The 27,719-nt window shown below is 44.3% G+C and overlaps 1 protein-coding gene across 9 annotated transcripts in view; it reads right to left on the reverse strand.

Annotated features, from left to right (window-relative positions):
* The window catches only part of LOC105485037 (Rho GTPase activating protein 17), a 118,447-nt gene that overhangs the window by 54,295 nt on the left and 36,433 nt on the right, over positions 1 to 27,719 (reverse strand). For all 9 annotated transcript variants that reach the window (XR_989321.3, XR_989322.3, XM_071084262.1 and 6 more), the window contains exons 2-12: positions 26,737 to 26,776; positions 24,933 to 25,037; positions 18,156 to 18,229; positions 16,299 to 16,410; positions 15,984 to 16,060; positions 11,880 to 11,991; positions 7,963 to 8,031; positions 7,723 to 7,804; positions 2,666 to 2,793; positions 984 to 1,095; positions 342 to 423 (exon numbers count right to left, since the gene is read on the reverse strand). Coding sequence is in view for 7 of the 9 variants with exons in the window: in XM_071084262.1 (XP_070940363.1) it covers positions 342 to 423; positions 984 to 1,095; positions 2,666 to 2,793; positions 7,723 to 7,804; positions 7,963 to 8,031; positions 11,880 to 11,991; positions 15,984 to 16,060; positions 16,299 to 16,410; positions 18,156 to 18,229; positions 24,933 to 25,037; positions 26,737 to 26,776 (993 nt within the window). In the remaining 2 variants the exon portion in view is untranslated. The remainder of the gene's footprint in view (positions 1 to 341; positions 424 to 983; positions 1,096 to 2,665; positions 2,794 to 7,722; positions 7,805 to 7,962; positions 8,032 to 11,879; positions 11,992 to 15,983; positions 16,061 to 16,298; positions 16,411 to 18,155; positions 18,230 to 24,932; positions 25,038 to 26,736; positions 26,777 to 27,719) is intronic.

A 27,719-nucleotide genomic window follows, 5' to 3' on the forward strand; every position in this document is an offset into this window, starting at 1 on the left:
CTCAAAAGGTACACTGCCACGGGTCAGTATGACCCGTATCCCCAGTTACGGGGCTTTCTTCAACATAAAGGGGGCTAGAAATTTGCAAATCCATTAATATGGATACCATTCTATGTCTTCATCCACGTAACACAAATTTAAACCAATGCCTAAGTGGTGACTTTCCTACACTAATAATTATATTACTCGATATTTTTATTCTAAACATAAATAAGAGCTGAGACATGTATTATTTAACAAATATGCTATTTTAATGTTATGACCCCTGAGAATAAAATGATTTACAAATAGGGCACAATATCACATCATTCCCTTTACAACTCTGTGTTCTTTAAACTTACCTTGCAACTTGTGTCCATTCTTCATACAGATTAAAAGTCATCAAAGGTTCAGGCAATTCCCGTAAATAGGATTTTAAAGCACCTGAAATCATTAACACTCTCTTTGAGTATGAAAAAGGAGTAAGGCTAAGAATCTTGGGACATATTATTTTGCAGATCGAAATGATCTCAATTACAATCTTCCAAGGTGTATACAACAAATCGTAAGTTGGCAAGAGTGGTTAGAGACTAAAATGTTCACAAAACAAATTCAATCTCTTGCAAAAACAAAGTTTTAAGAGATTAATTACCAATAAATTTAGTTTTAAAGTCATTCCCTTAATAGACATAATTTCTCTGGGTAGATATGAATTTGGTGGGGGGAGACTGTGAAAGATGGGAAGAAAATACAAGTATGTCTCCAAATATTTGCATTATAAGCTACTTCCTCCTTTAATCATCAAGAAAATAGAAAAACAAAAAGGAGTAAAGAAGACACATGTGAACATTACATTAATATACACTAAGGAATTGTAGCAAGAGGCCACTTCGGTTTTGTCGCTTAAACCTATAATTGAAATGGGATTTTAACTGACCATCTGAGACAGAACCCGCCCACTGCCTTGAGGGTGACTTGATTTGCAGACAGTCTTTGGCGCTCACCTGCTACAGCATGGGGGTCTGAATAGAACTCATCCAGGTGAGAAGTAGAACAGTCCAAAGCAGCTTTCAGCTTCTTTAACTTGGAGGCCCCAGCCCCGATTCGGAAAAGGCCCTAAAGATAATGAAAAGCCATCAGCATCAAGAGCAGGTTGGGAGACTCAGACTAAGTGGCAGTGTGTTCTGATGGGGATTCCCCGACTTCTGCTCAGCTCTTATCTATGACGGCGGTGTTACTGCCTGCCCTACAGGGCTGTCAGGAGGAACGACGAGGGCCAAGCATGTACCCAAGCACAGGGACAGGCAGGAAGAAAATTAATCTAGGCAGGATTTCTTGACCTCAGCACTACAGACATTTTCGGTTGGATTATTTTTTTGGTGGAGGTTGTCCTGTGCCCTGTAGGATGTTTAGCAGCATCCATGGTGATATGGTTTGGCTCTGTGTCCCCACCCAAATCTCATGTGGAATTGTGATCTCCAGTGTTGAAGGCAGGGCCTGGTGGGAGGTGACTGGATCATGGGGGTGGATTTCCCCTTTGCTGTTCTTGTGATAGTGAGTGAGCTCTCACAAGATCTGGTTGTTTGAAAGTGTGTGACAACTCCCCCTTTGGATGCGTGCTCGCTTTCTCCCTCCTGCTCCACCACGTCAACACTGTGCCTGCTTCCCCTTCGCCTGCCGCCATGACTGTAAGTTTCCTGAGGCCTCCCCAGCCATGCTTCCTGTATAGCCTGTGGAACTGTGAGTCAGTTAAAGCCCTTTTCATCATAAATTATCCAGTCTCAGGTAGTGCTTTATAGCAGTGTGAGAATGGACGAATACACATGGCCTCTATCTACTACGAGATGACAGTAACACCTCCTCTTCTCAGTTGTCATGATCAAAAATACCTCCAGACCTTGATAAATGTCTCTTGGGGAGCAAATCTGGCCCCAGACAAGAAGCACCAACCTAAGCTGTTAGAAGGGGAGTGGCTGGAAGCAAACACAAGGAGGGCTTCCGGGGTGTTCTTTGATCTGAGTGCCGATTCCGTGGGTGGGTTTAGTCATGCAAGCGCATCAAGCTGAACACTTATGATACGTATGCTTTTCTGTTTGTATGTTCTATTTCAATACAAAGTTTTAAAAAGGGGGAAAAAAAGCCTTGCATTTTGATTCTGGCTCTGACCTGGTATAAACTCCCTGCATGCTGACTTCCTTATTTATACAAGAAGAATAATAAAAACTCCCTTATTTGGTTCATGGGGGGTTTGGGGTAAGAATCCCGTAAAATTAAGTATGTAAATGATCCCCACCCAAAAAAACTGCATAATACTATGCAAACTAAAGCTCATTAGCCCATTGTAGTGCGTCACGAAATCTACTGTCACAAATCACAACCAGAGTTTTAAATGAAACAATCAAACAGGACACAAAGAGGTCAGGGTGTACCACAAGCAGGAAAGATAAACATTGTTCTGTAAAACCTTTGTTTCATTCACAGACAGATAGGTATCATAAGGACCAGGATTGCAACTTAAAATATGGATCATGGTGACAAAAGCTTGAAAGCCACTGTTCTACACAAAACAGACAATGGCTGTATAACTAAGGGAGGGGGCGGACAGGGGGCTAGTGGGGAGCATGGTGCTCTGGGCAGAAAAAGGGGCACGGAGACTCGGTGCACAGGATCACGAAGCTCCCCTCACCTCCTCCTTCATGCCTGTCTCCAGGAGCAGCATGACACAGGCTTCAATGGGCAGCGCAATCTCGCGCCCGCTCCTCTTCAGGTGTTCTTCCAGGGGAGTCCCAAAGGCTGGTTTTTCCGCCCACTTATCTAGAGCAGCAAATTGTTCAGTTAGACACCCAACAAATTCACGGCATTACCAAGCTATTTTCTCCCCAAACTACCCAATGCACTTTTCTAGCAGACTGGTAGCTGAGGCTCTGGGAACAGGGGATACATCTGTTCTATTTGCTTTTGTTATTTGCCATCTACTGGAGCAGCACAAACTATGGACCAGGCTGGGGCAGTTACTTGCGGAACAGAAGCCTGAGCGCACCTAGATGGCACCCAACTCAGGCTGCCTAGAAGCTGCAGTGGCGCGCTGCACCTGCACCACGCTTCAGTAACACACGCCAGTGGGTTTAGTGGGCTGCCTTGCACTAAAAGGAAGAATCGCCACAGCATACTGTTTCGTTGAAATTTATTCTAGCCATGCAAAGCCTTCTAGCTAGAGGACAAGAAATAGACTCTTTGCTATGCAAAAATGGAAATAATCTCTGAAAATTTCAAACACAAGTTAAGCATCTGTCATACAAGACTGGAGATGGCCAACGTGAACTCTCCACGTTGCAGTTACTCTCCATCAGATGCGACATCTCCACGGCATGCAGTGCTTCAGAACGCCGCATCCCCAAACAGCTCCGAAAAATTCTGAGTGGAAAGAAATGCAGTATCTGCAGCCCTAAAGCAGCTGAAGGCTATGCTGACGGCAGGAAAGCCATATTTTAGATTATCTTCAGGTCATGAGGCAGCTTAGCACAAATACAATGAAGCAGTAAAATAGAAAGAAGAATTTAGAGAATGGACATATGAATTAGAATAAGAAGTATCTGGTTGAGTTTGGCCTGCCTGTGCAAGCTGCAGAGATACAGTGCTATCTGAGCAGCTCGCAGAAGCAAAGGAGGGCAAACCAGTTGTGAAAACTGCTCCAGGGAGAAACACTTAAATCTTTCCAACAACGGGAAGGGTTCATGTCCTTCTCTGCACCTTTACTGGCCACTGGTCCCTTAGCAGCTCTGCTGTTGGAAAGCTGGGTTGGAAGAAGGCAGTATGTACTCCGGTGTGTCCTCTTACACTCTCTCCTATGTCACAGCAGGGGTAGAGGCCCTCATGATTTGCATATGGGGAAGGAAGAAAAATAAAATCCTGCAAAACCATAGAACCGAGAGCTTGTGGAAAGGTAAAAATGGATGGAAAGAGCAAGAGGTAAAGACTGAAGAAAGGGGTGAGGGAAAGGGAGGTGGGGGACAAAAATGAGATGCAGGCCACCAGCCACTCTCAGAATTGTGGGGAGCCCAGCACCAGCCAGGGGAATTTCCAACAGAAAATGCATCCGGGGGTCTGGACCTTCCCAGAGGTCAAACCTTACCTGAAATACTGTGTCCCTTTTATCTAAAGCAATGATTCACAACACAGGCTGAAAATGGCCACGTGAGCCTTCCACTAGGGGATACACTGGAATCACCCAGGGGAGTTCTGCAAATGACACCCGCCACTGCCTTCACCACAAGCCCAACCCTGTAACGTTAAGGGGTGGGCATGCTTCAAACCTCTGCTAGAACTTTCTAGTAAACACTGGACAGAGTGGACCCCACCCCCAAGCCTGGTATAATGTTGGCAGAGGGTACAAGTGAGAACCACTGACCTAGAAGCAAGTCATAAGGCAAACTCCACCTCAGGCACTGGCCTCTTAAACAACAGACCTACTATGTGCCAGGTACGGCAGGAGACATGTGAAGTTCACAGAGATTCCCCACCCTCAGGGAGAGGGCAACTGAAATGTGAAGGGAATATAAGACAAACATGTAAACACAGAACAATCAGTAACGAGACAAGACATATTTGCTAAGTCATGGCAGATCGATGGTATAGACGAGGGTCGCAAATGCAATTGTCTAGAGGAGCCAGTTAGGTAGCACAGGGGCACGAATCCTGCTGGGAGTGCACGATCTGCCCACAGGCGATAAGCACTCCTCCGCACCAAACCAACACTGCCACGAGGGAAAGCAGAGCCAGGGTTGCCAGATGTTCTCAACTTTCAGGAGAAGCCAGAAATCAGGATTGTTACATCACAGCATCTGGTTTTCACATGATGACAACCAACTTTTAACAATTTTTAAAGATACGGCTGTTTGTGACTTCTGGTGTAGACAATAAATGTTGGCACAAAGCAGGAGGCAAAGTGTTTGCCACTGGCTTCAGTTGTCAGAGAAGGCTTCTCAAAGGAAGTGAGGTTGGAGGGGGTCTCCTGAGATGGACAAAGATTAAACAGGCTGAAAAATGGGCTAACATATCTTTGTGAGGGGCAATCGGCTGAGAAAAGATCAGGAATTGTGAGTCTGGGAATTTACATCTTATCCCAAGTTCACGCCAAGGCCGTGAGAGCATGGAGCAGAGCAGGCCAGGGGAAGAAAGGATGGCAGAGCCTAGGGCAAAATGGACAGAACTTAGGCACTGGATGGAAGAGAGGAAGGAGAAAAGGGTTCCAAGGTTAAGATCTGAATCACTTGGAGAAAGGTGATATGAGGGAGACAAGAAGGGAGAAAGGGACAGTCGGTGTGGGGAGAGAACTAGTTTGCTTTTTGAGTTTAAGGTGAGGGCTGTTCATCAGAGGGAACCGATGCTTAGGACGCTGCAAGGATTAAAATGCAGGTAAGAGGCAAAGCTGTCCAAGTGAAGGGATTTCTAGGGGAAAGGGGGCGAGGAAGTGAGGGTGGGAGAGAAGAACGAAGGTGCAAGGACTGGACCTCAGAAAGGCTGACTTCTGGGTAGAAGACAGAAATAGAGCAATATATAATCCTTCTTGAAGAAAATGTTTAAAAAGAAATGGAGCAATGCAGAGTCCTCACAACGAAAGAAGAAGTCAAGTGGTGCAAGGAGATAAACGTGAACAAAGAAGAGACGGCCCATGTTGGGTCAAATGCCAGGATCTGACGGGTGGTTGCTGCTCCTTTGAAAACTGCAGTATGCTGTGCTCTTTTTTCCTAAACAGCAGAGTGACTGGGGGTAGACACAGGACTGCAAAGGACTCAGGGGTGCGAAGGTGGTAAGAAAATACAGGTGGCAGGCAGGAAGGGGTCATCTGAAGTGCCCACCAGAAAAAATGAAGGAAAACCAGATTAAACGGGGTGTTGTGTTCAGGTCAGGAAGGCACCAGATTACCACCAACTGACCATGAATGTGACAACGGAGTCCACGGAGGTGAGGGGATCGTGGGGGGAGGTCACACTTGTTTTATATAGTAAGGACAAGCTAAGTCTTTCTGAAAACAGAGAAGACAGCAAGGAAAGAAGAGACAGAACTAAGATGAGAGGCAGGCGCAAGGACAGGCAGCGGTGGGAGGGGTTGAACTGCAACTTCGTGAAGGGTGACCTCAGCAAGAAGGATAAATCGCACTTCCTCCACGGGCTGTTCCATCCTAACCTCTTCCCTGCCCCATCCCCGCTCTCCATGGCTTCCTGACATATTTCTCTAGGGAAAATACCCTTGGGAAAAAAATAGAATGAGAGTTCTAGTCTAGCCTGGGCAACAGAGTGAGATCTTGTCTCTTAAAAAAAAAAATGCTCAAAAAATCCAATCTTCTTGTTTTTCCTCTTGTTAATCACCTCTTTCAAATCAGACTCTAAGTCACTCAAAGGTTACAATAATGATCTGTCTACTATTTTGTCCTATGCGGGGCCCAGCCCACAGCAGATATCTCATAAATATATTTTCTGGATGCTCTGAACTTGCCCAGCAAGAGTCGGTCCCTAGGAAGGTGGGAACATTTTCCAGAGACCTCATTCCTTTGCACTGTGACTCAACGCCATTCTCCATGAACTAGGACTCTCGATTATTTGGGAAGGCAAGGGCAATGGCTGAGAATTTCAGACACACTGCATCTGAGAATGCTGAAGAGGTGACTATCTGATCAGTCAAGACATAAAATTTTATAATTCCATAATCCAAAAACTTTCAGGCACAAAGCCAGAACCTGTGAGGATCTCTTGGAACTCGGGGGGAGAAGAAGTGGCATTCTTGAAGGTGCTGGTATGTATGCACCTCCACAAACAACTCCCCCCGCAACACACACACACACACACACACGCTCAGTCTCAAAATCACGAAGTCATCCTACTCAGCACCTGGCCTGATCCCCTGTCAGCTCAACACCAGTGGTTCTGCAGAGGAGCGTAAGCTCCAAATGTCAGGTATATAGCACAGGTGAAATAGATCCAAGGATGGCCGAGCAATTTCTGACTCAACCGCTTGTGCCATCTCTGCCGGTAAATGCTCTAATGGTAAATCACAGAGACATAGCATCAAAAGCTTTAGGGAGGAAAAAAAAAAAAAAAGCTTTAGATGCCCAACTTAAAAGTCAGCATAAGGGGAAAGTTCAGTCTACACCTAACTTGCAGATAAAATCTGCAGTGTGCTTGAATACGACAGGCAAAATATTAGTGCTGACAAGAACAAAAGCTTAGTATAAAGACAAAGGAGGAGTCTGAAAGAAGTGACCACGGTCTTAGGATTCAATCACACTTGTTATTAAGTGTGACGTGCATGATGTGGCATCAAGTACTGGCTGCTCTGTTGGAAAGTCCAAAATATTTTCCCTAGAATGGATGCTCTCGGAGTCACACGGCCAGAATTAAGTCCTGTGGAACAAATAACTGATGTGGAAAAGGATCATTCAATGCTGGACTTTTTCAAGCCTCTAGAAGATGGGAAAACACACAGGCACTCCCCCAAAGAGGCCAGCTCTCTCTTCAACTGAAGGTTTCAGAAGAACTACAAATGTTCTATTAGTGTGTTAATTTGGGTTTGGAAGAAGTTAGAGGATGCAGCAAGGAAGATGAAATTATGCCGGGAAACACTACCCTCCTAGGCAGAGAAGCTTTATCCCAAGGACGTGCATGCAGAGGAGTCAGGGTGAAGAAGAACCCAGGCAGAGGTGGCAGAGGCAAGAAGGAAGCATCAGCCGCACGCGGGTTACATTACCTTGATGGGCTCGCATTTCGGGGAGGGTCTTTTCTAAGACTGCTAATGCTTTTCTATGGTAATCTGCTTGGGCTTCTAATAACTGAGAACAGACCCACATTCAAAAACAAAAGTAACGTTAGCATCGGATGGACACACACACAATGGCTGAGCAAAACTAAAAATGAAATCTTTTGCAAAAAAGCTAAAATGACTCCATTTTAATAACGCTTTAACATTTTGTCAAGGGAAGCTGCTTACCGTAACAAAGAATTTGCCGTACTCCCCTTCTTTGGCCATAAAGTTGTACATGTCTGCTGCAAGTTGATCCTGGGTAAATGGAAGAGGAGAGGTTACTGAAGAAAAAAGAAGTGAAACAAAATGGCACCTGAGAACAATCTCTGTGAGCTCTTAGATGAAAAAGTGATGCAAAGCGCCACAGATTAAATGTCCATCAACTGCCTGGTACAACCATATAGAAAGAATCAGGAAGCTTCTCATATGACTGACACAGAAAGATCTCCAAGATACATTTTTAACACAGCTGGTTAAGAAGCAAAGTACAGAGCATTACTTATGGTGTATTATTAACATTTGGGTTTAAAAAGGGGTGGAATGGCAGGGCACAGTGGCTCACACCTGTAATCTCAGAACTTTGGGAGGCTGAGGTGGGCAGATTACCTGAGGTCAAGAGTTCGAGACCAGCCTGGCCAACGTGGTGAAACCCCGTCTCTACTAAAAATACAAAAATTAACCAGGCATGGTGGCGGGCGCCTGTGATCCCAGCTACTCAGGAGGCTGAGGCAGGAGAACTGCTTGAGCCCAGGGGTGGAGGTTGCAGTGAGCTGAGATGGCATGCCACTGCACTCCAGCCTGGCAACAGAGTGAGACTCTGTCTCAAAAAAAAAAAAAAAAAAAAAAAGGGCTAGTTGCGGTGGCTCACGCTTGTAATCCCAGCACTTTGGGAGGCTAAGGTGGGTGGATTACAAGGTCAGGAGATTGAGACCATCCTGGCTAATACGGTGAAATCCTGTCTCTACTAAAAATACAAAAAATTAGCCAGGTGTAGTGGCGGGCGCCTGTAGTCCCAGCTACTCGGGAGGCTGAGGCAGGAGAATGGCATGAACCTGGGAGGTAGAGCTTGCAGTGAGCCGAGATTGTGCCACTGCACTCCAGCCTGGGCAACAGTGCGAGATTCTGTCTCCAAAAAAAAAAAAAAAAAAATAGGGTGGAAGGGTATGTCATATTTTCATATTTTTATTTATTTATTTATTTTTTTTTTTTTGAGACAGAGTCTCACTCTGTCACCCAGGCTGAAGTGCAGTGGCACAATCTTAGCTCACTGAAACCTCCACCTCCTGGGTTCAAGGAATTCTCCTGTCTCAGCCACCCTAGTAGCTGGGATTACAGGCGTGTGCCACCACACTTTTTATATTTTTGGTAGAGACAAGGTTTCGCTACGTTGGCCAGGCTGGTCTCAAACTCCTGGCCTCAAGTGATCCGCCCAACCCAGCCTCCCAAAACTTTTTTTTTTTTTTTTTTTGAGATGGAGTCTTGCTTGCACTGTAGCCCAGTCTGGAGTCCAGTGGCGCAATCTCAGCTCACTGCAATCTCCATCTCTGGGTTCAAGCGATTCTCCTGCCTCAGCCTCCTGAGTAGCTGGGACTACAGGTGCACGCCACCACGCTCAGCTAATATTTTTCTATTTTTTAATAGAGATGGGGTTTTGTCATGTTGATCAGCCTGGTTTTGAACTCCTGACCTCAAGTGATCCTCCCCCCTCAGCCTCACAAAGTGCTAGGATTACAGACGTGAGCCACTGCACGCGCCCAAACAAAAACTTTTTAAGTGACAGATTAAGCAATTAGGTATGTATTTCCAATCTTCAAATATAAATATACATAGGAATTATATATATGAACATTTATATGCTGGAAAATACATATGTAGAGAGAGAGTTTTTTTTTTTAATGTAATGACTTCTGTTTTTGGCATCAAGGTACACAAATTAATGTGAAGGGCCTCCCATTTATGATAAAAACTTGGAAATGCAAGTTAGGAGTAATGAACATCCTTTTAGAATAACTGGGAAAGCAATAAAGTAAATTCCTTGATTCCCCTCAACCCCACCATACACACACACCCACAAAGAGAGAAAGAAGAAAACAAAGCAGAAAGAAAGAAAAAGTCAGAAAGCTAAGCATCAATGGAAGCTGGGGATGACCTGGGGCAGGTTTGTGCCAGTCTTGGTGACCAAGGTGTTTGAAGCTTTGGGGCCTGGTAAGGAGAAACAAGTATACATGCATCATGCATAAAGATAAGACTCCTGAAGAACTGTACTCTAAACGAAAGAACAGATTAGAACAAATGCACTTAGCATCACATGGAAATGATAGGGAAGTACATCTGTTTTGGAATGGGCTTTAGGTCTGAGAAACATTGGCCGGGAGATTTCACAAACATAGACCTGCTTTCATGAGGGTTTGAGGTTTAAATTTACTGACATGTGGTCCCAGAAACCCCAAACTGATTTAAGTTTAATTAAAAATGGACGTGGACTGGTAATACTCTCTGGGAAGCCTCATTCCCAATCCCTGATAGTCCCACAGATAAAGCCCCTTTTAAAATGACTTCACAATAATTACAAAACACACAAGGAAATAATCCACCATAAGCAAACTCCTACCACTCTCACAGAAAATTTCAGAAAACAGAATTAACAGAAATTATCAAATAAGTATATTTAAAATGATTTACAAGAAACACTAAAAAAGAATAATGTAGTATCAAAAAGGGAAGATTTGAATAATTAGAACTTCAGAAATGACAAATATAGTCAATGAAATTAAAAACTCAATGTTATTTGAGTAGCAGACCAGACACAGCTAAAGAGAAAAACAGTGAAACAGAACATAGATATGAGGATATTACCCCCAAGGTAAGCATAAAGAGAGAAGGAGGCAGAAAATATTTCCATAAGATTTTACCATTTGAAGTACTGACAAGTGTGGAAGTTGAGAGAAGAGACATCAGCCCATGATGACTTCCCAAACCTCTACCCAAATTTGTGTGCAATAGACAAGAGCTAGGTTAGACCAGATATTAAGAAGACTGCTGGGTAAATGACACTGACAAAGCTACAACTCTTTGGACCACAAATAAGCCAATGTGACATTATTTTACTAGAAGCATGTATCTGAATATCATCTTTTAAACATAAAAACTTTTTAAAACAAAGGCAAAACTTTGTGAGTTTAGTTTTAATTTCTACCCACTATATTATTTTTATATTTTTATATTTCTACCCACTATATTATTTTAAACAAGTAATTTAACTACAGTTAACTGATCAAGGTTTGCTACTTTGAAAAGCAAAGTATGTCATGACCTAAATGAACTAAAATATAACAGTCTTAATATTAGCATGAAATAAAAAAAAAAACAATTTTTTTAAAACAATGAAAAATAAGAACAGGAAAAATCTAAGTCGATGCAGACTTAGACTCTAGAGACTCCCCAAAGACCTATTCCTTTACCATCTCAAATAATTTACCACCTCAAATAACATTCAGAATGAACATCTATCTACACAGGTGGATGCAGAAAGAATGAGATCACGTGACCATCTAATTTATCTATAATTTATGAGATAAAAAGCTCTATTTCTCCCAAATTACAAACCAATTGTTCAAGCAACATTTTAAAAGTAATCCTTATCTTCTCCAAGGATATATAAGCCACTTGCTATACATTAAATCCTACATTATAGCATTCATTCCAGAAAACCTATACTATTTCACTGATCTATTTTAATGCTTCTTATACAGTTTTACTTCTTTTCTTTGTTTTTCTTATGCATTTTTAATTGCTGTAACTTCATTACATGTTTTGCTATGGTTTTCTTTCCTTTTCTCTGACTTCATCTTTAAGTAAGCTTAGACATCTTGTCAAGTTTTTAAAAATATCCTATTTGAATTTAAAATGTTTATTCTGATCATAAAATAATAGAGTCTTAGACAGTAAGAAAGAAAAAAATAAAACCTACCTTTAAAATCATTCAAAATATTCTGATAGAAATTATTTAAAACATCAAATAACTTACATTTGAACTTTCATCCCTCATTTGCAAAAACCAAAAAGAATGATGCAAGTACACATTTATCAAGGAATTCTCATACCTTGCACTGTTCTACTTTATTTCCAGCTTCATCCATCTCTTCCTTTAGAGTATCTATTTTTGACGGAAGCCCCTGAAAGTTGGTTCCTGAGGATTTGTGAGCTTGGTTCCACCTGCAAAACAATGGGGTTGCCAGCATTTGAGAACCAGCTGTGTATACTCAACAGCTGGAGGTAGGACCTAGTGGAGATAGATCCTTCCTCAAAACTGATTCTACCTGGAAGGGGTATCACTGCCCAGGATGCCAACTTCTCTTGAGCTTATCCTCTAAGAACAGAAGCAAGCAAAAGGAGACTTTAGCTTCCCACCATGACAGGAGTCTTGTAGTGCCGGGAGTAGTGGTCTGCTTTGAGCATAACCAACCACATCTTGTCTCACACAAACTCCACTACTGGAGAAAAATCCACGGAATCCCTTTCTTGTGGTGGCCAATCATGGAATCCTTGCCACTGGAGGAGAGCGAGGTGGTCTCCTTGCTCTCTTGCTTTGAGCTGAAATGTTCCCTGTGCCACTGGGAATCTGCTCCTGCTTCTGAGAACTTCTTGTGGCTCTTTCTACTACCACACTACCATCTGTGATCTATGATTACTTTCAGCAAGTAAAAGCCAGAACTTCAATAGTGTAGCTATCAGGCTGGGTGCAGTGGCTCACGCCTGTAATCCCAACGCTTCGGGACGCTAAGGTGGGAGGATCACTTGAGCTGGATCAGTTTGAGACCAGACTGGACAACACAGCAAGACTCCGTGTCTACAAACAACAATAACAATAATAATGTAGGTATCAATCAATAGCAATGAAAGCACTAAAAAGAAAAAAAAAAGAAACTATAGTAATAATAGGGGATAAGTGGGAAATAATCATAGAAAAGAATTTTTGATTTTCAAATGTGCTTTGATCCTGTTTGAAAATGGGTATGTCTGGTGTTGTGGAAAGCTCTATCACTCTAAATGTAAACACAGATGTTATAAAATGCAGCATGAAAACCCATGTTAGCTACTTACTAAACTTTCTAGACTGCTGCAGTGCCCCAAAATGCCATGTTCTGCCCACTTCGTGTTCCTGACGTGACACACTCCTCCACCGAAAGGCTTCGGCAAGTCCACCAAAGCAAAACTGGAGATGCTATGTTGTGAAAGGAGCATAGACTTCAGAGTCTCATATGTCCAAGTTTGGAGCTCAGCTTTACCTTAACTAGTTATGTGACCTAGTTAGTGACTTAGCCTCTATGCATCTCAGCTGCCTCATCTACAAAACTCACAAACACTGTCTGCCTTGCGGAATTGTCATGAGGAGGAAAGGCGAGAAAAATGTGTGTGCACGCATATGATGTCTGGCCTATAATGGATTTCTACTTAATTATTACCACCTTTTGTCCAGAGAAAAGCAAGAGGAATGAGAAAAAGTAGAAATATTCAATTGTTTTAGCTTCTCCAACACCTACTGTGATTAAGTGAACAAGACCGTGAATGCAAGATCAAGAATCAGTATTAAAATCACCTGTGGGATACACGCACTCAAGGTGCAAAATTCCTGTCAGATAAACATCTGTAATACTGCTCAACCAACTCTAGTGAGGGAGCATTTGCTGCCTTGTTTAATTAATCATTAGAACATTCTTCTGTCTCTTGAGCAAAAATGTATTGCAGGGTGACCTGCACTCCCAGCTACACAGGATTCCAATCACACGTACAGGCCAGGCATGGTGACTCGCACCTGTAATCCCAACACTGTGGGAGGTCAAGGAGAGAGGTTTACTTGCAGCCAGGAGTTTGAGACCAGCCTGGGCAACATACCGAGACCTCGTCTCTACTAAAAAGAAAAAGCTGGGGCTGGGTGCAGTGGCTCACACCTGTAATTCCAGCACTTTGGGAGGCCAAGGCAGACAGATCACCTGAGATCAGGAGTTCGAGACCAGCCTGGCCAACATGGTGAAACCCTCTCTCTACTAAAAATACAAAAATTAGCCAGGTGTGGTGGCGCATGCCTGTAATCCCAGCTACTAAGGATACTGAGGCAGGAGAATCGCTTGAACCTGGCATCTTGGTTGCAGTGAGCCAAGATTGTGCCACTGTACTCCAGCCTAGGTGACAGAGAGAGACTCCATCTTTAAAAAAAAAAAAAAAACAGTAGCTGGGTGTGGTGGTGTGCAGCTGCTCGAGAGGCTGAGGCAGGAGGATCCCCTGAGCCCAGGAGTTTGAGGCTGCAGTGAACTATGATCACACCACTGCACTCCAGCCCAGGTGACAGAGAACATCACATGTACACATGACCAAGAGACAGTGGACTTTGCTGTCAGAATCCTAACACTGCAATTTATGCTCTTGAAGGCACGAAGCAAGTCACACAGATAATACATACAGGTCCCTCCCTTATTTGCAAAACGAGTCTCCTCTCAAAAGTAGGGAATGTTATACTAACCTCTACCCTGTTCCCTCCAAGTCACATGGAAAGGCCTATGCATTTAGAGTCTAGCACAAAGTCTGGTGCACACTGAGCACCCAACTGATATCAGTTGAAAACACAGATGAACAAATGAACATGGATTGGTGGGAGAATCAAATGGGCCGACATACGATGAAAGTAGCTCGATCCCCGGCATGTGGCAAGTGTCAGGTAAGTCACTTGATAATTGCACTAGCAGAGTCTTCACCACGTGTGAATTCCTAAATAAACCTTTTCTCATCTCAGCATTTCTTAAATCAGAACTCATCTTCACAACTGACTTGTACATTTAATAAACTGGTGTTTACTTTCTCCAAATCACCTGATATTAAATCAGTGATGTATCTAATACTCAACCACTTCTTAGAAACAAGGAAATGCAGCCCTTTTATTACAGCCATAAATCTGTAATAGAAGCATCAGACACAGAAGAACTCAATAAATGATAGCTCTATCACCACACATCTGTCAAACAGAAATAATCATATCTGCTTCACAGGACTGCAATGAGGATGAAAAGAGCTGACAAAGCTGGGGTCAGCCAAGCCACTTGCTTTTGTAAATAAAGTTTTATTGGAACACAGCCATACCCATTCATGTATGCCTTGCTCATAGCTGCCCTTATGCTACAACAGCAGAGTTAAGCAGTTACAACAGGGAGCAACTGGGTTGCAGCACCAGAAAGATTTACTATCCAGCCCTTTACAGAAGAGGTTTGTCAAACCTTGTGATAAAGCAGGAAACAGGACTGAGGCTGGTGGTGCCAGTTTCCCTATTCCCAACTGTCACATGCCTGAGAAGAAAGCCATGGAAGTGAGTGACAGAAACTCCACTGAAGGCCAGGTACCAAGGCTCATGGCTGTAATCCCAGCGCTTTGGGAGGCCAAGGTGGGAGGATCACTTGAGGCCAGAAGTTCAAGACCAGCCTGGGCAACACAGCTAGACACTACTCCACAAAAAATTTTAAAAAGTAGCTGGGCGCTGTGGCATGTGCCTGTAGTCCCAGCTACTTGGGATGTCGTGGAGGAGGATCACTTGAACCTGGGAGTTTGAGGCGGCAGTAAGCTATGATCGCACCAGTCTGGTGCAACAGAGCGAGACCTTGTCTCAAAAAAAAAAAGGAAAGAAAAAAGCCAAAAAACTCCATCAAGGACAGGGCAGAGGGAGCAGTCCTGCCCTGAATCATGACAGACTCCTTCGCTGACATCAGTCCCCACATCAACAGCGTTGATTTGGCTACACTGGTTTACATGAGTTCCTGCCATGTGAGCGCCTCCTTTCTTGGTACTGAAGGTATTACAGGTACACAGGGTTTGTGACACAGCAGGACCCTCATGAGCTGTTAGGGCCACAGATGTGTTTATTCCTACACTCTTAAGAGTTGCGCCCTCAGAACTGCCACCGTTCCCTCTGCCGTTAAATATACTCACTTCATTTTCCTTAGATGATTTCCTTTCACTGCTGGCTCACTAAGAACAGGATGTTCTAACGACAACCCCACTGCCACGCTTGGGAGAACGAGGCCTACAGGGAGTGCTGGCAGGCTGGCACCCAGTCTGGGGGTCAAATGCACGAATTGGTGACCACTTCTATTGTGGTCTTCCTTTCCCCGGTGGTGGGAATGGGACACGATGCTGCACTGCTGGCTCAAGCCGTGTGTTACCTGGCTCTGACGGAATCCCAGTCTAACACCAATTTTGCAAGCTGTTTCCTCTGTTTCTGGATGTTGGGAATCTCCACCTAAAAGGAAGAACACACCAAATGGGATGCACTTCAGGGCTTTTAGGTTAACCATTTTAAAGGACAGTATTTACAAACGTTTTTTCTCTAAAGCAAAGGATTTTGTACCTTCGATTGACTCCCCTTATTTCCAAAAAGAAGTGTACGCTAAAGCCAGCAACGACTGTTAAAATTTTAACATTCACTGTCCAGCCCACACCACTCTTGGCTCTTCCGTGCTGCACGGTGAAGCACCCACCTCGGCTATGCCGTACAGAGGGTCCACGATCTCCTTCTCCACAAAGACTTCGTGCTGGGAGAGCTCGAGAGCCAGCTGATTCTCAGCATCTCCACACGTCTCCAGCATCTTCCTTTAAAAACAAGACACCCCAACAAAGAGCATGTGCTCATGAAATCAGGCACTGGATTACTGTGTGGATGCAGTGCTGCTTGCCATGTGACAGGAACGCATTAGGGTGCTACCTAACACAGCCTTTAAAATATTATAAATTTAGGGTGTTGCCTAAAACATGAGTCCACAGATATGTGCTTTAAAATAAAAATGACCGTCTCAGGCACGCACTTTGTGTGTGGGGGTGGCAGAGGGATGTGTGAACAGTGAGATAACAAATTACTCAAGAATTAGATTCTCAAGTCAGGTGAAAACCAAGTGTTCACAAAATACTCTGAAAATCGTTTAAATTAGACATTAAGGTCATTACATGTTATCTTATGTCTCTGAGGCTGGCCTTGGCCAGGCTCCCTTTCTGCTATGCAGATGAGCTAGCCGGCTAATACTTAAGGGCCCTGTTACATGAATATCACGTTTCCTTGTAGTGTTCTTGCGAACATGCAGCTGATATCATACAAAGTACATGTGCAGTGATATAACTCCACAGTCTCTATCCCTCCCTCCCTCTCCCTTCCTTCCCGTCTTCCCCTGCAAGCTCTCTGTGGGATTCTTTTGACACCAGAAATGCACGTGGCACTGGTGTGGGGTGGCCATGGTGTCGTAGTCAGGAACATGCTCTCTGGTGCCAAGCTGGCCAAGTCTGAATACAGGTTTTGCTCTTCTCCCGCTGTGTAGTCTCAGGCAATTTCCCTGCCCTCTCTGTCAGTATCCTTATCTGTAAAATGGGAGTGATGTTGTGTGTTAACATGGTTCTAAGTGCTGATATGACCTACCTCCTAGGTTGTTTTGAGGATTAGATGAGCTATTACTTGGAAAACACTTATAACCATGCTAGCACACAGTATCACTCTGGTGTGATGAGGATCGCCATAGAATGAGGAAGCACCAACAGGAAAAACTTCCAGGCTCGAGGGAAGGAGGATGCTGGCAGGTGGGCACAGGCCATGCTCCTCCCAGGGCCCCCAAACATGGCAGCAGACAGGAGAAAGAAATGGTGAAGAGTGGGAGGAAACTACTCTCCGAAGGACGGCGAGAGAACTGCAGACGCTGAGAAATAGACTGAAAAGTCTGAAGGCCTCATCCCGCTGGGAAGCAGGGCCTACTTCACAGCCAGAGAGACCAGACAGGGCTAGAGGATACCAGCCTCACGGCAGGAGCAGACAGAAGGAAGGGTATACCTTCCCTCCAACAATAAAAACTGCTTTGTTCTTACTTACATTTTTAAATTATTTAAAGAATACATGCCAATTGTAAAAAAAAAAAAATTCAATAATTCAGAATATACACACTCTTTTTAGATAACTACCATGGATGTTTTGGTGACCACGTGTAAAGGATGTGACTCTAAGAACTGAAAGGGTCTGGTCAGAGTTTCTAAATCTGAGCTAACACCTGGAACACAGAAGGGACCAGGTTCTTTCTGTCCAAGATTAGGAGAATAGGCATTGATCCTATCAGTTGCTTTTTTGTTAATGGCCCTTTCTGCCATCCAACTCCAGCCTGACACCTACTAAAAGAAAGATTCTCCAGCAACCCGGCGGCCTTGACCCCACTTTCTCCCAAGGAGTCTGAGCCGGTCTCCTAGCAGATGAGCCATGCCATCAATGCTCACAGTTCCTCTCACAGGTCCTACACACGCCACCTGGCTCAGCCACTTCCACCAACCCACATGGCGCTTGGCACTCTGAAGGCAGCAACTCTTACCCCAGGAGAGAGTCTTCCAGCTGAGTTGATGCTTCTTGCATATTCTGAGCGAGAGCTGTCAGAGGCAGTTTTTTCTGGAAGACAGAAGACAGTGTGTGTTTTTTCTCATTATTATTTGATACCCATTCTCAATGATCTTTTTCAGAACACCATTCATTAATTTCTCCTTCCAGGCAAATTACACAGGTGGGAGACAGCCTGTCTGAGTTCAGGTTCTGGTCTCACAGGTATTAGTTGTATGATGATCTCTCTGTTTCAGTTTGACTACAGAAAATGTATCAAGTACCTAACACATTGTAAGTATTCAGTAAACATTAGCTGTTATTATTATTGCTGTTGCTGTTCTTCTGCTTATTATTTTTGTTTGCTTTTTTGAGACAGGGTCTCAGTCTGTCGCCCAGGCTACAGTGTGGTGGCATGATCCTCCACCTTCCAGGTTCAAGCAACTCTCCTGCCTTAGCCACCGAAGTAGGTGGGATTACAGGCCTGCGTCACCATGCCCAGCTAATTTTTGTATTTTGGGTAGAAATGGGGTATCCTGACCAGGCTGATCTCAAACTCCTGAGCTCAAGCGATCTGCGTGCCTCAGCTTCCCAAAGTGTTTGGATTACAGGCATGAACCACCACACCCAGCCTGTTTCTATTATTATTAATGAATCAAAGCACACTATGTTCAAGGCACTAGGGACATGAGAGAGAAACAGACCTTGCTTTCTAAATGGTTATCCTGATAGGTAAATGCAATAAAGTGCTCAATTTCAAAAGCTTTGGCTACAACACTCATTCTTAAACTGGCTTTTTTTTTCTTTTTTTTTTTTTTTTGAGGCAGTCTTGCTCTGTCACCCAGGATACAGCGTAGTGGGGCAATCTCGGCTCGTTGCAACCTCTGCCTCCCAGGTTCAAGTGATTCTCGTGCCTCAGCCTCCCATGCTGTGATTATAGGCGTGTGCCACCACACCCAACTAATTTTTGTACTTGTAGTAGAAACAGGGTTTTGCCATGTTGGCCAGGGTGGTCTCAAACTCTTCACCGCAAGTGATCTGCCCTCCTCGGCCTCCCAAAGTGCTGGGATTGCAGGCGTGAACCACCGCACCCATTCTAAACTGGCTCTTAATTTGGCTATCATTCTAAAATGTAGCTTTACTTAAATACTAAAAACTTCTAGCTAAATATCCAAACAGTTTTTGAATACAAAGCCACTCATTTTCCTACGAGAGATTTGTTTTTCAGCTGGCAATGACCACAGAATCACCTGATCTAATGTTCTAATCGTACAGTCAAGGAACCCGAAGCCGAAGGAGGTCAAGTGGTCTGGCCAGGCACCCCAGAGAGAGGCAGGAGTCAGACCTGAGTGCTGATGGCCCCAGCCTCTGTTCAGTGTCTTCCCTATGGGCCAATGGCTTATCTCAGAAGAGGCCTGGCAAGTACAAGCGGGCTGGTTATAACGTCATAATCTGCTAACAAGAAATGCTTTCAATTCTGCAGCAACCCAAGTAATTTCACCTGCCCAGTAGAAAGGACATTCATGTTAAAAACACAGGGTCCACTCCTGGTATGTCACCTGACTCTTCTGCCTCCAAAGGGCTCCATCTGATACAATCGCATATGTACTGGCTTGTACTGGACAGACTATCTCTGCAAGGCTATACAAGAAGCTACTAAGAGCAGTGGCTCTGGAGGAGGGAAGTGGGTGCCTGGGGAAATGGGCTGGGAGGCACCTTACTGTAAGTTCTTTTGTATATGCTGAATTTTGACCATATAAATGTAGAACCTATTTAAAACAGTAAACTGAAATTTAAAAATCAACAAAGGCATTTACCCATTTCCCCTCTCCCCAAATTATTGATTTTTTCATTTTAATTTTTTATAGAGACAAGGTCTCACTATGTTGCTCAGGCTGGTCTCAAACTCCTGGTCTCAAGTAATCCTCCCACCTCGGCTTCCCACAAAATTATTTTCAAATAAATAAATAATGGGCTCCATCTGTGCTACAAGGAGACTATTCCCAGCTGCCCCAGCTCTGGACAAGGAAGATATGAGAATAATAGGGGATAACTCCTACCTTCTGGTTATGCTGCCTTTCTAAAGGAGGTTAAATACCTACTAAAGATCAATGCAATAATTAAGACAAATATACTGTGCAACTCTGGAACTTTAGGAGTCTGTGGGAAAAAAATAATAGAGAAGTCTATTTTGACAAGTATCACTCAAGATGGCAGCTGTAAATAGTTTTGTGGTTTCCCCAACCTGGCCCCAAAGCCACAACAATCTTGTTTCCTATGTACATAAACAAGAAAACTCTGCTTAACATATGGGTTCATTAATCAAGTATCAACACTGAACTCCTCCACAGGGAGGGCTCTGTGCTTCCTAGAGGTGAAGAGCTTTCTATCATCAGGGATGAATTAATTAATTAATTATTGAGACAGGGTCTGGCACTGTTGCCCAGGCTGGAGGCCAGTGATGCAATCTCAGCTCACTGCAACCTCCACTTCTGGGGCTCAAGCCATCCTCCCACCTCAGCCTCCTGAGTAGCTGGGACTACAGGCACATGCCATCATGTATGGCTAATTTTTTATTTTTTAGAGAGATGGGGTTGTGCCATGTTGCATAGGCTGGTATTGAACTCCTGAGCTCAAGTTGTGCCTGCCTTGGCCTCCCAAAGTGCTGGGATTACAGGAGTGCAGCACCATGCCTGGCCAGGGATGAATTTTAAAAGCTCTAAAGACTGAATTTGTAAAGCGTATGCCAATCGCACAAAAATAAATAATTCTCTAATCTAATAATCTATCCTATCTGACCCATGAGCATTGTACCATGTCAATGGTGGCTGGACTGAGAAGGTCACCTGCCCCATGTCTCTCTCCTTCCATTCTTGCCTCTTCCCATGCAGGGAGCATGAGAGGTCTTTGGGAGGCTCCTCCTGTGTCTTCTAGAGCCCTGGAGACTGCTACAATTTTTTCCATATCAGTCTTCTCTCACCATTGTTGTGGTAACTCCTCTTCCCAAGTGCAAAGTGTAGGCATCCTCAGAACCCTGTCTTTGGTACTTTTGACATTGGAAAAGGAAAGCTAAAGCATTAGGTTTCAGAAATGAGGACCAAGCACTTTTGCCCCACGGGCCTGGAATATTCCCACCACCTGCCACTAATTTCCCTCCTTTATAGGGCAGACACCATCTCCTCCAGGAAGCCTCACCTGACTACCTCCCTTTTCCTTTGGTACCCATCCTGGGCCCCCCATAACACCCTGTGCATGTTTTATTGAGTATCTTGTTTTATAATGATCCATTTGTATGTATCTCCCCCACAAGACCATGAAAACTTACATTTCATTCATTTTATATCTCCAGCACTTGTACACAGTAGGTGATTGATAAATATTTGTTTCTACTGAATATATGTGACACTTGGACTGTGTCTCAAGGAAGACAACAGGAACTAGATAGAACTGTGAGGGACAGTGACATATTTGGGGACTGGTGAGTGTTATGTGGCTGACACAGAGTGTGAATGGGAGGAAGTAGGAGACAGTGAAGCTGATAAGGAGAAATGGAATCAGCTGAGAAAGGGCTTAAGCCATCTAAACAGTGTGGACTTTATCCCAGGCAATGGGAACCAGCCAGCTTCCCTCAGAAGAGGCACTTCTAGCATTAAGATACTTCTTGTGTGGAACTATTTCACCAGGCATTACAAAACATTTAGCATCTTGGCCAGGCGCAGAAGCTCACGCCTGTAATCCCAGCACTTTGGGAAGCTGAGGAGGGAGGATCACCTGAGGTCAGGAGTTGGAAAACAGCCTGGTTAACATGGTGAAATCCTGTCTCTACTAAAAATACAAAAATTAGCCAGGCTTGGTGGCGTGCACCTATAGTCCCAGCCACTCGGGAGGCTGAAGCAGGAGAATCATTTGAACCGGGTGGTGGAGGTTGCGGTGAGCCGGAATCGCGCCACTGCACTCCAGCCTGGGCGACAGAGCAAGATTCCGCCTCAAAAAACAAACAAAAAAACGTTTAGCATCCTGGTTCACCCTCCAAACGTCAGTGGTGTCTGCCAGTCCCTTTGATGACCGAAACTGTCTCTACACATTTCCATATGCCCCCAGGGGTGTAATTCTGGTTCCTGTTAAGAACCACTAAGCCAAGATTCTTTTTTTTAGGCAGGAGGATGAGAAGATTGATTTGTATTTCAGGAAACTGACTCTGGTGATTGGGTTGAAGACAGACTGGAAAGGAAATTATAGACAGGAAATGTAGCTCAGGAGGTGACTACAACAGTCCAGGTGAGAGGGAGTCAGGTCTTACATTAAGGCCAAGGTGGTAGAGATGGAGTGGAGGTGAGCCATTTAAACTATTCACAGAGAGAAATCAAAGGACTTGCTAATCAGGCAGTTATGGGGTTTGGAGGATAAAATAAAAGCGAGGCCCAGCACAGTAGCTCATGCCTGTAATCCCAACACTTTGGGAGGCCAAGGCGGGAGAATTGTTTGAGCCTAGGAATTCAAGACCAGCCTGGGCAACAGATGAGACCTCATCTCTACTATGAAAAAAACAAAAAAACAAAAAAACAAACACAATTAGCCAGGCTTAGTGGGCACGAGCCTGTAGTCCCAGCTACTTAAAGGTTGAGGTGGGAGGATGGCTTGAGCCCAGGAGGTTGATGTTGCAATGGGCCAGGATCATGCCACTACACTCCAGCATGGACAACAGAGTGAGACCTTGTCTTGAAAAAAATAAAAATAAAAAAATAAAAAATAACAGGGAATATAAGAAAGCCCCCCCGTTTCCAGCCTGCATAAAAGGATGGATGGAATTCAGAGAGTCAACACAGAAGGAAGAACTGATCAGGCATGCTAGAATACAGACATCTAAGAGAGTAAGTTTTTTGCTTGGTTGAAAATGGCTTAGAAGTCACTGGCATAAACACATCAGTTAGAAGCCATAAGAACAGAGGAGGTGTCCCAGAGAATATGACTTGGAGAATAAGGAAGAGAAGCAGAGAACCTAAGGAAACAATGTGAAAAGGGTGAGTAGAGCAGAAGAAGGCAAGAGAAGGACAAGGAGCTGCAGGAAGCAGAACCAGTAGGCCGGGTCTGGTTCTGAGGGACGGAGCTTTGCGGCAAGTGTGGAAGCATAGGTGTATGCAAACTTCCATTCCTGTGACAGACATGATTGCAGAATCCTCACTGTTGTGCAAGAGTGGAATAACCCTGCTGCCACGGTGCCCCATAAAAGTCTGTAGGAAACATAAAAGGGTAACACAGATCATCTGCATACTATTAATAGTGTTCACTTTTGAGACACCTGGTGACAATATAGCAAATCATAGCCTCCCTGTGTGTCACCGAAACTGTCACTTCAATGTTGCATGGGCTCTAAGGTTTACTGCATGCTCATAAGCTGGGAACTTGTAAAAGCAAGGATGGAACTCCCTCATGAACAAAGGTTGCTGTGCTCCACTGGCTCTACCTAGGAAATGAATGCTCTGAACAAGTGGACCCTGAACAGACACTGGAGGGCTCTCCTAGAGTCCATCCCTCTTCCTCTCTATACTAGTATCCTGATTCTTCTCAGGGATCTACACTGGCCTTGATAAAGTCTATGAGCCGGGGGTAAGACCATAGCCCATGCTCTAGGCCTGGGCCCAACTACCTTAAACCAATCAGCACATCCCATCTCCTCACCCCTTATCCATGGTCACTAGGGTGGAACAGAACAGTCAAAAATGGGGAATGTAACTCCATACAAATCAATGCAATGGAAAGCGCTTTCAATCTGCCAAGAGTTTGGAAAAAGCAGCTTTCTCACTCCATCAAGAAAAACTACTGGGGCCAGGTATGGGTGGCTCATGCCTGTAATTCCAGCACTTTGGAAGGCCGAGGTCGGAGGACTGCTTGAGGCCAGGAGTTCTACATCAGCCTGGGTAACAAAGCGAGATCCCAATCTCTACGAAAAAGTTCAAAAAATTAGCCAGGCATGGTGGTGTGTACTGTAGTCTCAGCTGCTTGGGAGACTGAAGCGGGAGGATCTCTTGAGCCCAGGAGTTTGAGGCTGCAGTGAGCTATGACTGTACTACCGCACTAGAGCCTGGGTCATGGAGTGAGACCCCATCAGGAAAGAAAAGAGGAGAAGGCAAGGGAAAGGGGAAGGGAAGCAAAAATCCTAAAAGAAAAAAAAAAGAAAGAAAAAGAGGCAGGAGGGGAGGGGAGGGGAACTACTGGGAAAGAGGCTCGCCCACTGGCCACACTCAAGGAACAAGTAGCCATAGCAGCTGCCAGTAGCCAACTTGCCATTATGAGGGTGCCTGTCCAGGGACAAAGCAGACCTGAGGGCAGAGGAGAGAGGAGGAAGGAAACTGGGTTTTTCATCACACTACTGAAATGTTACATGAAGCCTGACCTCAAGTCCATCCCAACCTCTGGACTTTTCAGTTAGCAAACCAATACATTACTTCTACTTCAACGTCAATTTAAGACAGGCTTTCCGCTTTCTGTCAGCAGAAGATGCATAACCGACACAGCCATTCTCTTATCAATGACACATGATCGTGGAGCCTTCAAAAGCACCTGGAGAAGATTCCGTGTAAGGAGTGCTTCCAGCCAAGCGATGTCTTAAACACAAAAGAATGCTACGGTCATGCAGTCGTCACGAGCGTGCTTGGTGATAGAAGTCACCAAAGGCCAATCCACTGATGCCACTTAGGACAACCAACCAATCCCGGGGTTGAAAAGCCTCAGAGAGACGCAGGAACTCTGGGTCTGAGTCACATCTGATACTCACGTGTCTCTTCTCGGCATCGGTGCCATGCTGGCCCTGGAAACATGCCACCAAGCGCTTATGGGAATGGTGGCATACTGACCGCACCGTGTCCAGGCGTCGCTCAATCTGACAAGGCAGAGACAAAAGAGAACACATTCATCCTCTTCCTTTTGTGATGTCTGCATGCTGGTAGGAAAAGCACGGCTGAATCTATGTGCAGGGAAAAGGGATGATCTTGGCTGCACCTTGCTGTCGCACTGAGTGGTGCCAGTCAGCTTACACACTACAGCACCAGAAAAGCACCAGGTCGGACCAGGCAGAGATGCGAATGAATGATCCAGGCCCAGACCCACTGACAAGTGGAAAAAAACACAGGGATGCCAAAGAGTTCTCTCCAGCTCATGGCAACAGAGCCTTCCACACAATGTACATCAGACAGAAGCAGCAAAATAAACGTTCCACAATTTAACTGCAAGATCTGTGTTTTCAAAATTTTTCCTTATTGGGTTTGGGTGGGTGGGTGTGTGCGTGCGTGTGTGTGTGTGTGTGTGTGTGTGTGTGTGTGTGTGTTTTAAATAAACCTCTAAAGCAGAATGGGCAGTCAGCTTAGGGAACCCACGCATCATAAGCAGCTTCCCAAAATACTATTGCTAGAATCTGGCTGTTTATGGCCAAGAGAGCTGCTTTTTACAGGAAGGAATGCCAAAAATGTGTATTCTGATGACTCATGAAGAATGAGAGCAGGCCCTTTGGGAGGCTTTCTATTTTAAAGATAAATCAACAAATTCAAAACAGAACACATTTTGACCCCAAACCATTTTACGCACTGAGATGGCTTGTGCCTCTTTCTCAAAAGAGCAGCGTTTCTTCAGATCCAAGCCCATAGCCCAGGACTCAGGGCTGGCGGGCAAGGGGACATTTAGGAGCAGATTCCACATTACCTTCCCCAAATCTTGCAATGGCCAGATTTTCAAACATTAGAAAACTAATGCACATTCATTTGCCACCAGAGAAAAGCAACATGAACAAAGCAAAAAATGAACAAAGTAATTCCGTAATTTAATTTTGATTCCAATTTCCACTAGAATGTAAACTCCACGAGGACAGAAGCCTTGATCTGTTTTGTTCACTGATTTCTCCCAGTGCCTTATCTTTCACAGAAACAGAAGGTGCTCATTTAATATCTGTTGAGAAGACCCATGTCTATTGAGTCCCTATGCAAGGTATTCAAGAAACAGCAAATAAATGCTGGTTCCGCCCCACTGGGACGCACAGCCCCCTGGGGAAATGCCACACAACTGCTCTAACAGAGAATGGGAAAAAAGAGGCAGGAGAACACAGGGCAAATCAAGGGATGTTTCACGTCAGAAACAGTGTCTGTGGCTTGCACTGGTGGTAATAACAACAACAGATCACTAATACCTAGCACTTACCTCATGCCAGGCTCCGTTCCCAGTGCTGTTCCTGCTTAACTCATTAAACCCTCCTAACAACCTGTGAGGTGGATACAGCCTTTCCCTCAGTTTAGAGAAGTGGAAACTGAGGCACAGGAAAGTTCAGTAAATCCCTGAAGCCACAAAGCTAACCAGGGGCAGACCTGAGACTCAAACCCAGGTAGCTGGGTTTCAGATCCCCTTTTCATCACCATGCAACCAAACTGATTTTCTTTCCTGCTCAAAATCACACTAATTAATTTTATTCTGCTTCTGGTTCAAAAAAAAAAAATAAAATAAATAAAAATAAAAGCCCACAAGCCTCAATTCTCACACAGGAATTTTTTTCCATTCTTTAAACAGATCATTTAAAGGAGACTATATTTTGTTACCTGTAATAGATCTTCACTGAGGACTTCTGTTTTCTCAGCTCTGTGGGAAAAATTAAAAGTTCAGAGTTAGAAATCCAAAAGTGAAAGGCAACTCCTAAAATTCCATAATTATTAGCCTGGAGTTTAAAGCAAAACAGGCAGAAATGAATTTAGAAGGGTTGGCGGGGGCATTTTACCCATTTTTACATCAGACAGCAATTTAAGCAAAACCAAAGAAAAATAACTAAACAAACTTTGTGGGGAACAGCAGCCCAAAACAAGAACAAACGATCCTGAGTAGTGCTTCCCCAACTTGAGCAGGTACAGAATCACCAAGCGCAGGAGGCACTGACATAAAATGCCATTTCCCAGGTCCCTCTGGAGATTCTATTCTGATTCAACAGACCCTGCATTTTTAACAGCCAATCCTTGCTCAGAATTCCAGTGCAGGAGGTCTCTAGACAAGGCTTTGAGGAAACACTGTCCTACAGAAGCTTAAACTTCAGTTCACAATCAGAAACGTACGCAAAGATACAAGTCTAGACCATCACACACAGTAACAATTAGTTCCTCCTTCAAATTCCCTCTCTATCCTTACTTTTAAAAGAAACAAAGTATTTCCACAACTTTCTCTGTTATGCTTTGAACTACTACTAATTTCATCGACCATTCCATTAAACCAACACGGTGGCCAGCAATAAGAGGCATTCCAAGCTGGTGGAGTCTCAATTGTCAGACCATAATAATTTTTATTTTTATGTTATTATTATTATTTTTTGAGACAGTCTCACTCTGTTGCCCAGACTGGACTGCAGTGGTGTGATCTCGGCTCACTGCAACCTCCACCTCCCAGATTCAAGCGATTCTCGTGCCTCGGCCTCCCAAGTAGCTGGAGTTACAGGTGCATACCACTTTGCCCAGCTAATTTTTGTATTTTTAGAAGAGACGCGGTTTCGTCATGTTGGCCAGGCTGGTCCTGAACTCCTGACCTCAAGTAATCTGCC

The sequence above is a fragment of the Macaca nemestrina genome, chromosome 18 (genome assembly GCF_043159975.1).
Source record: "Macaca nemestrina isolate mMacNem1 chromosome 18, mMacNem.hap1, whole genome shotgun sequence".
Lineage (NCBI taxonomy): Eukaryota > Metazoa > Chordata > Mammalia > Primates > Cercopithecidae > Macaca > Macaca nemestrina.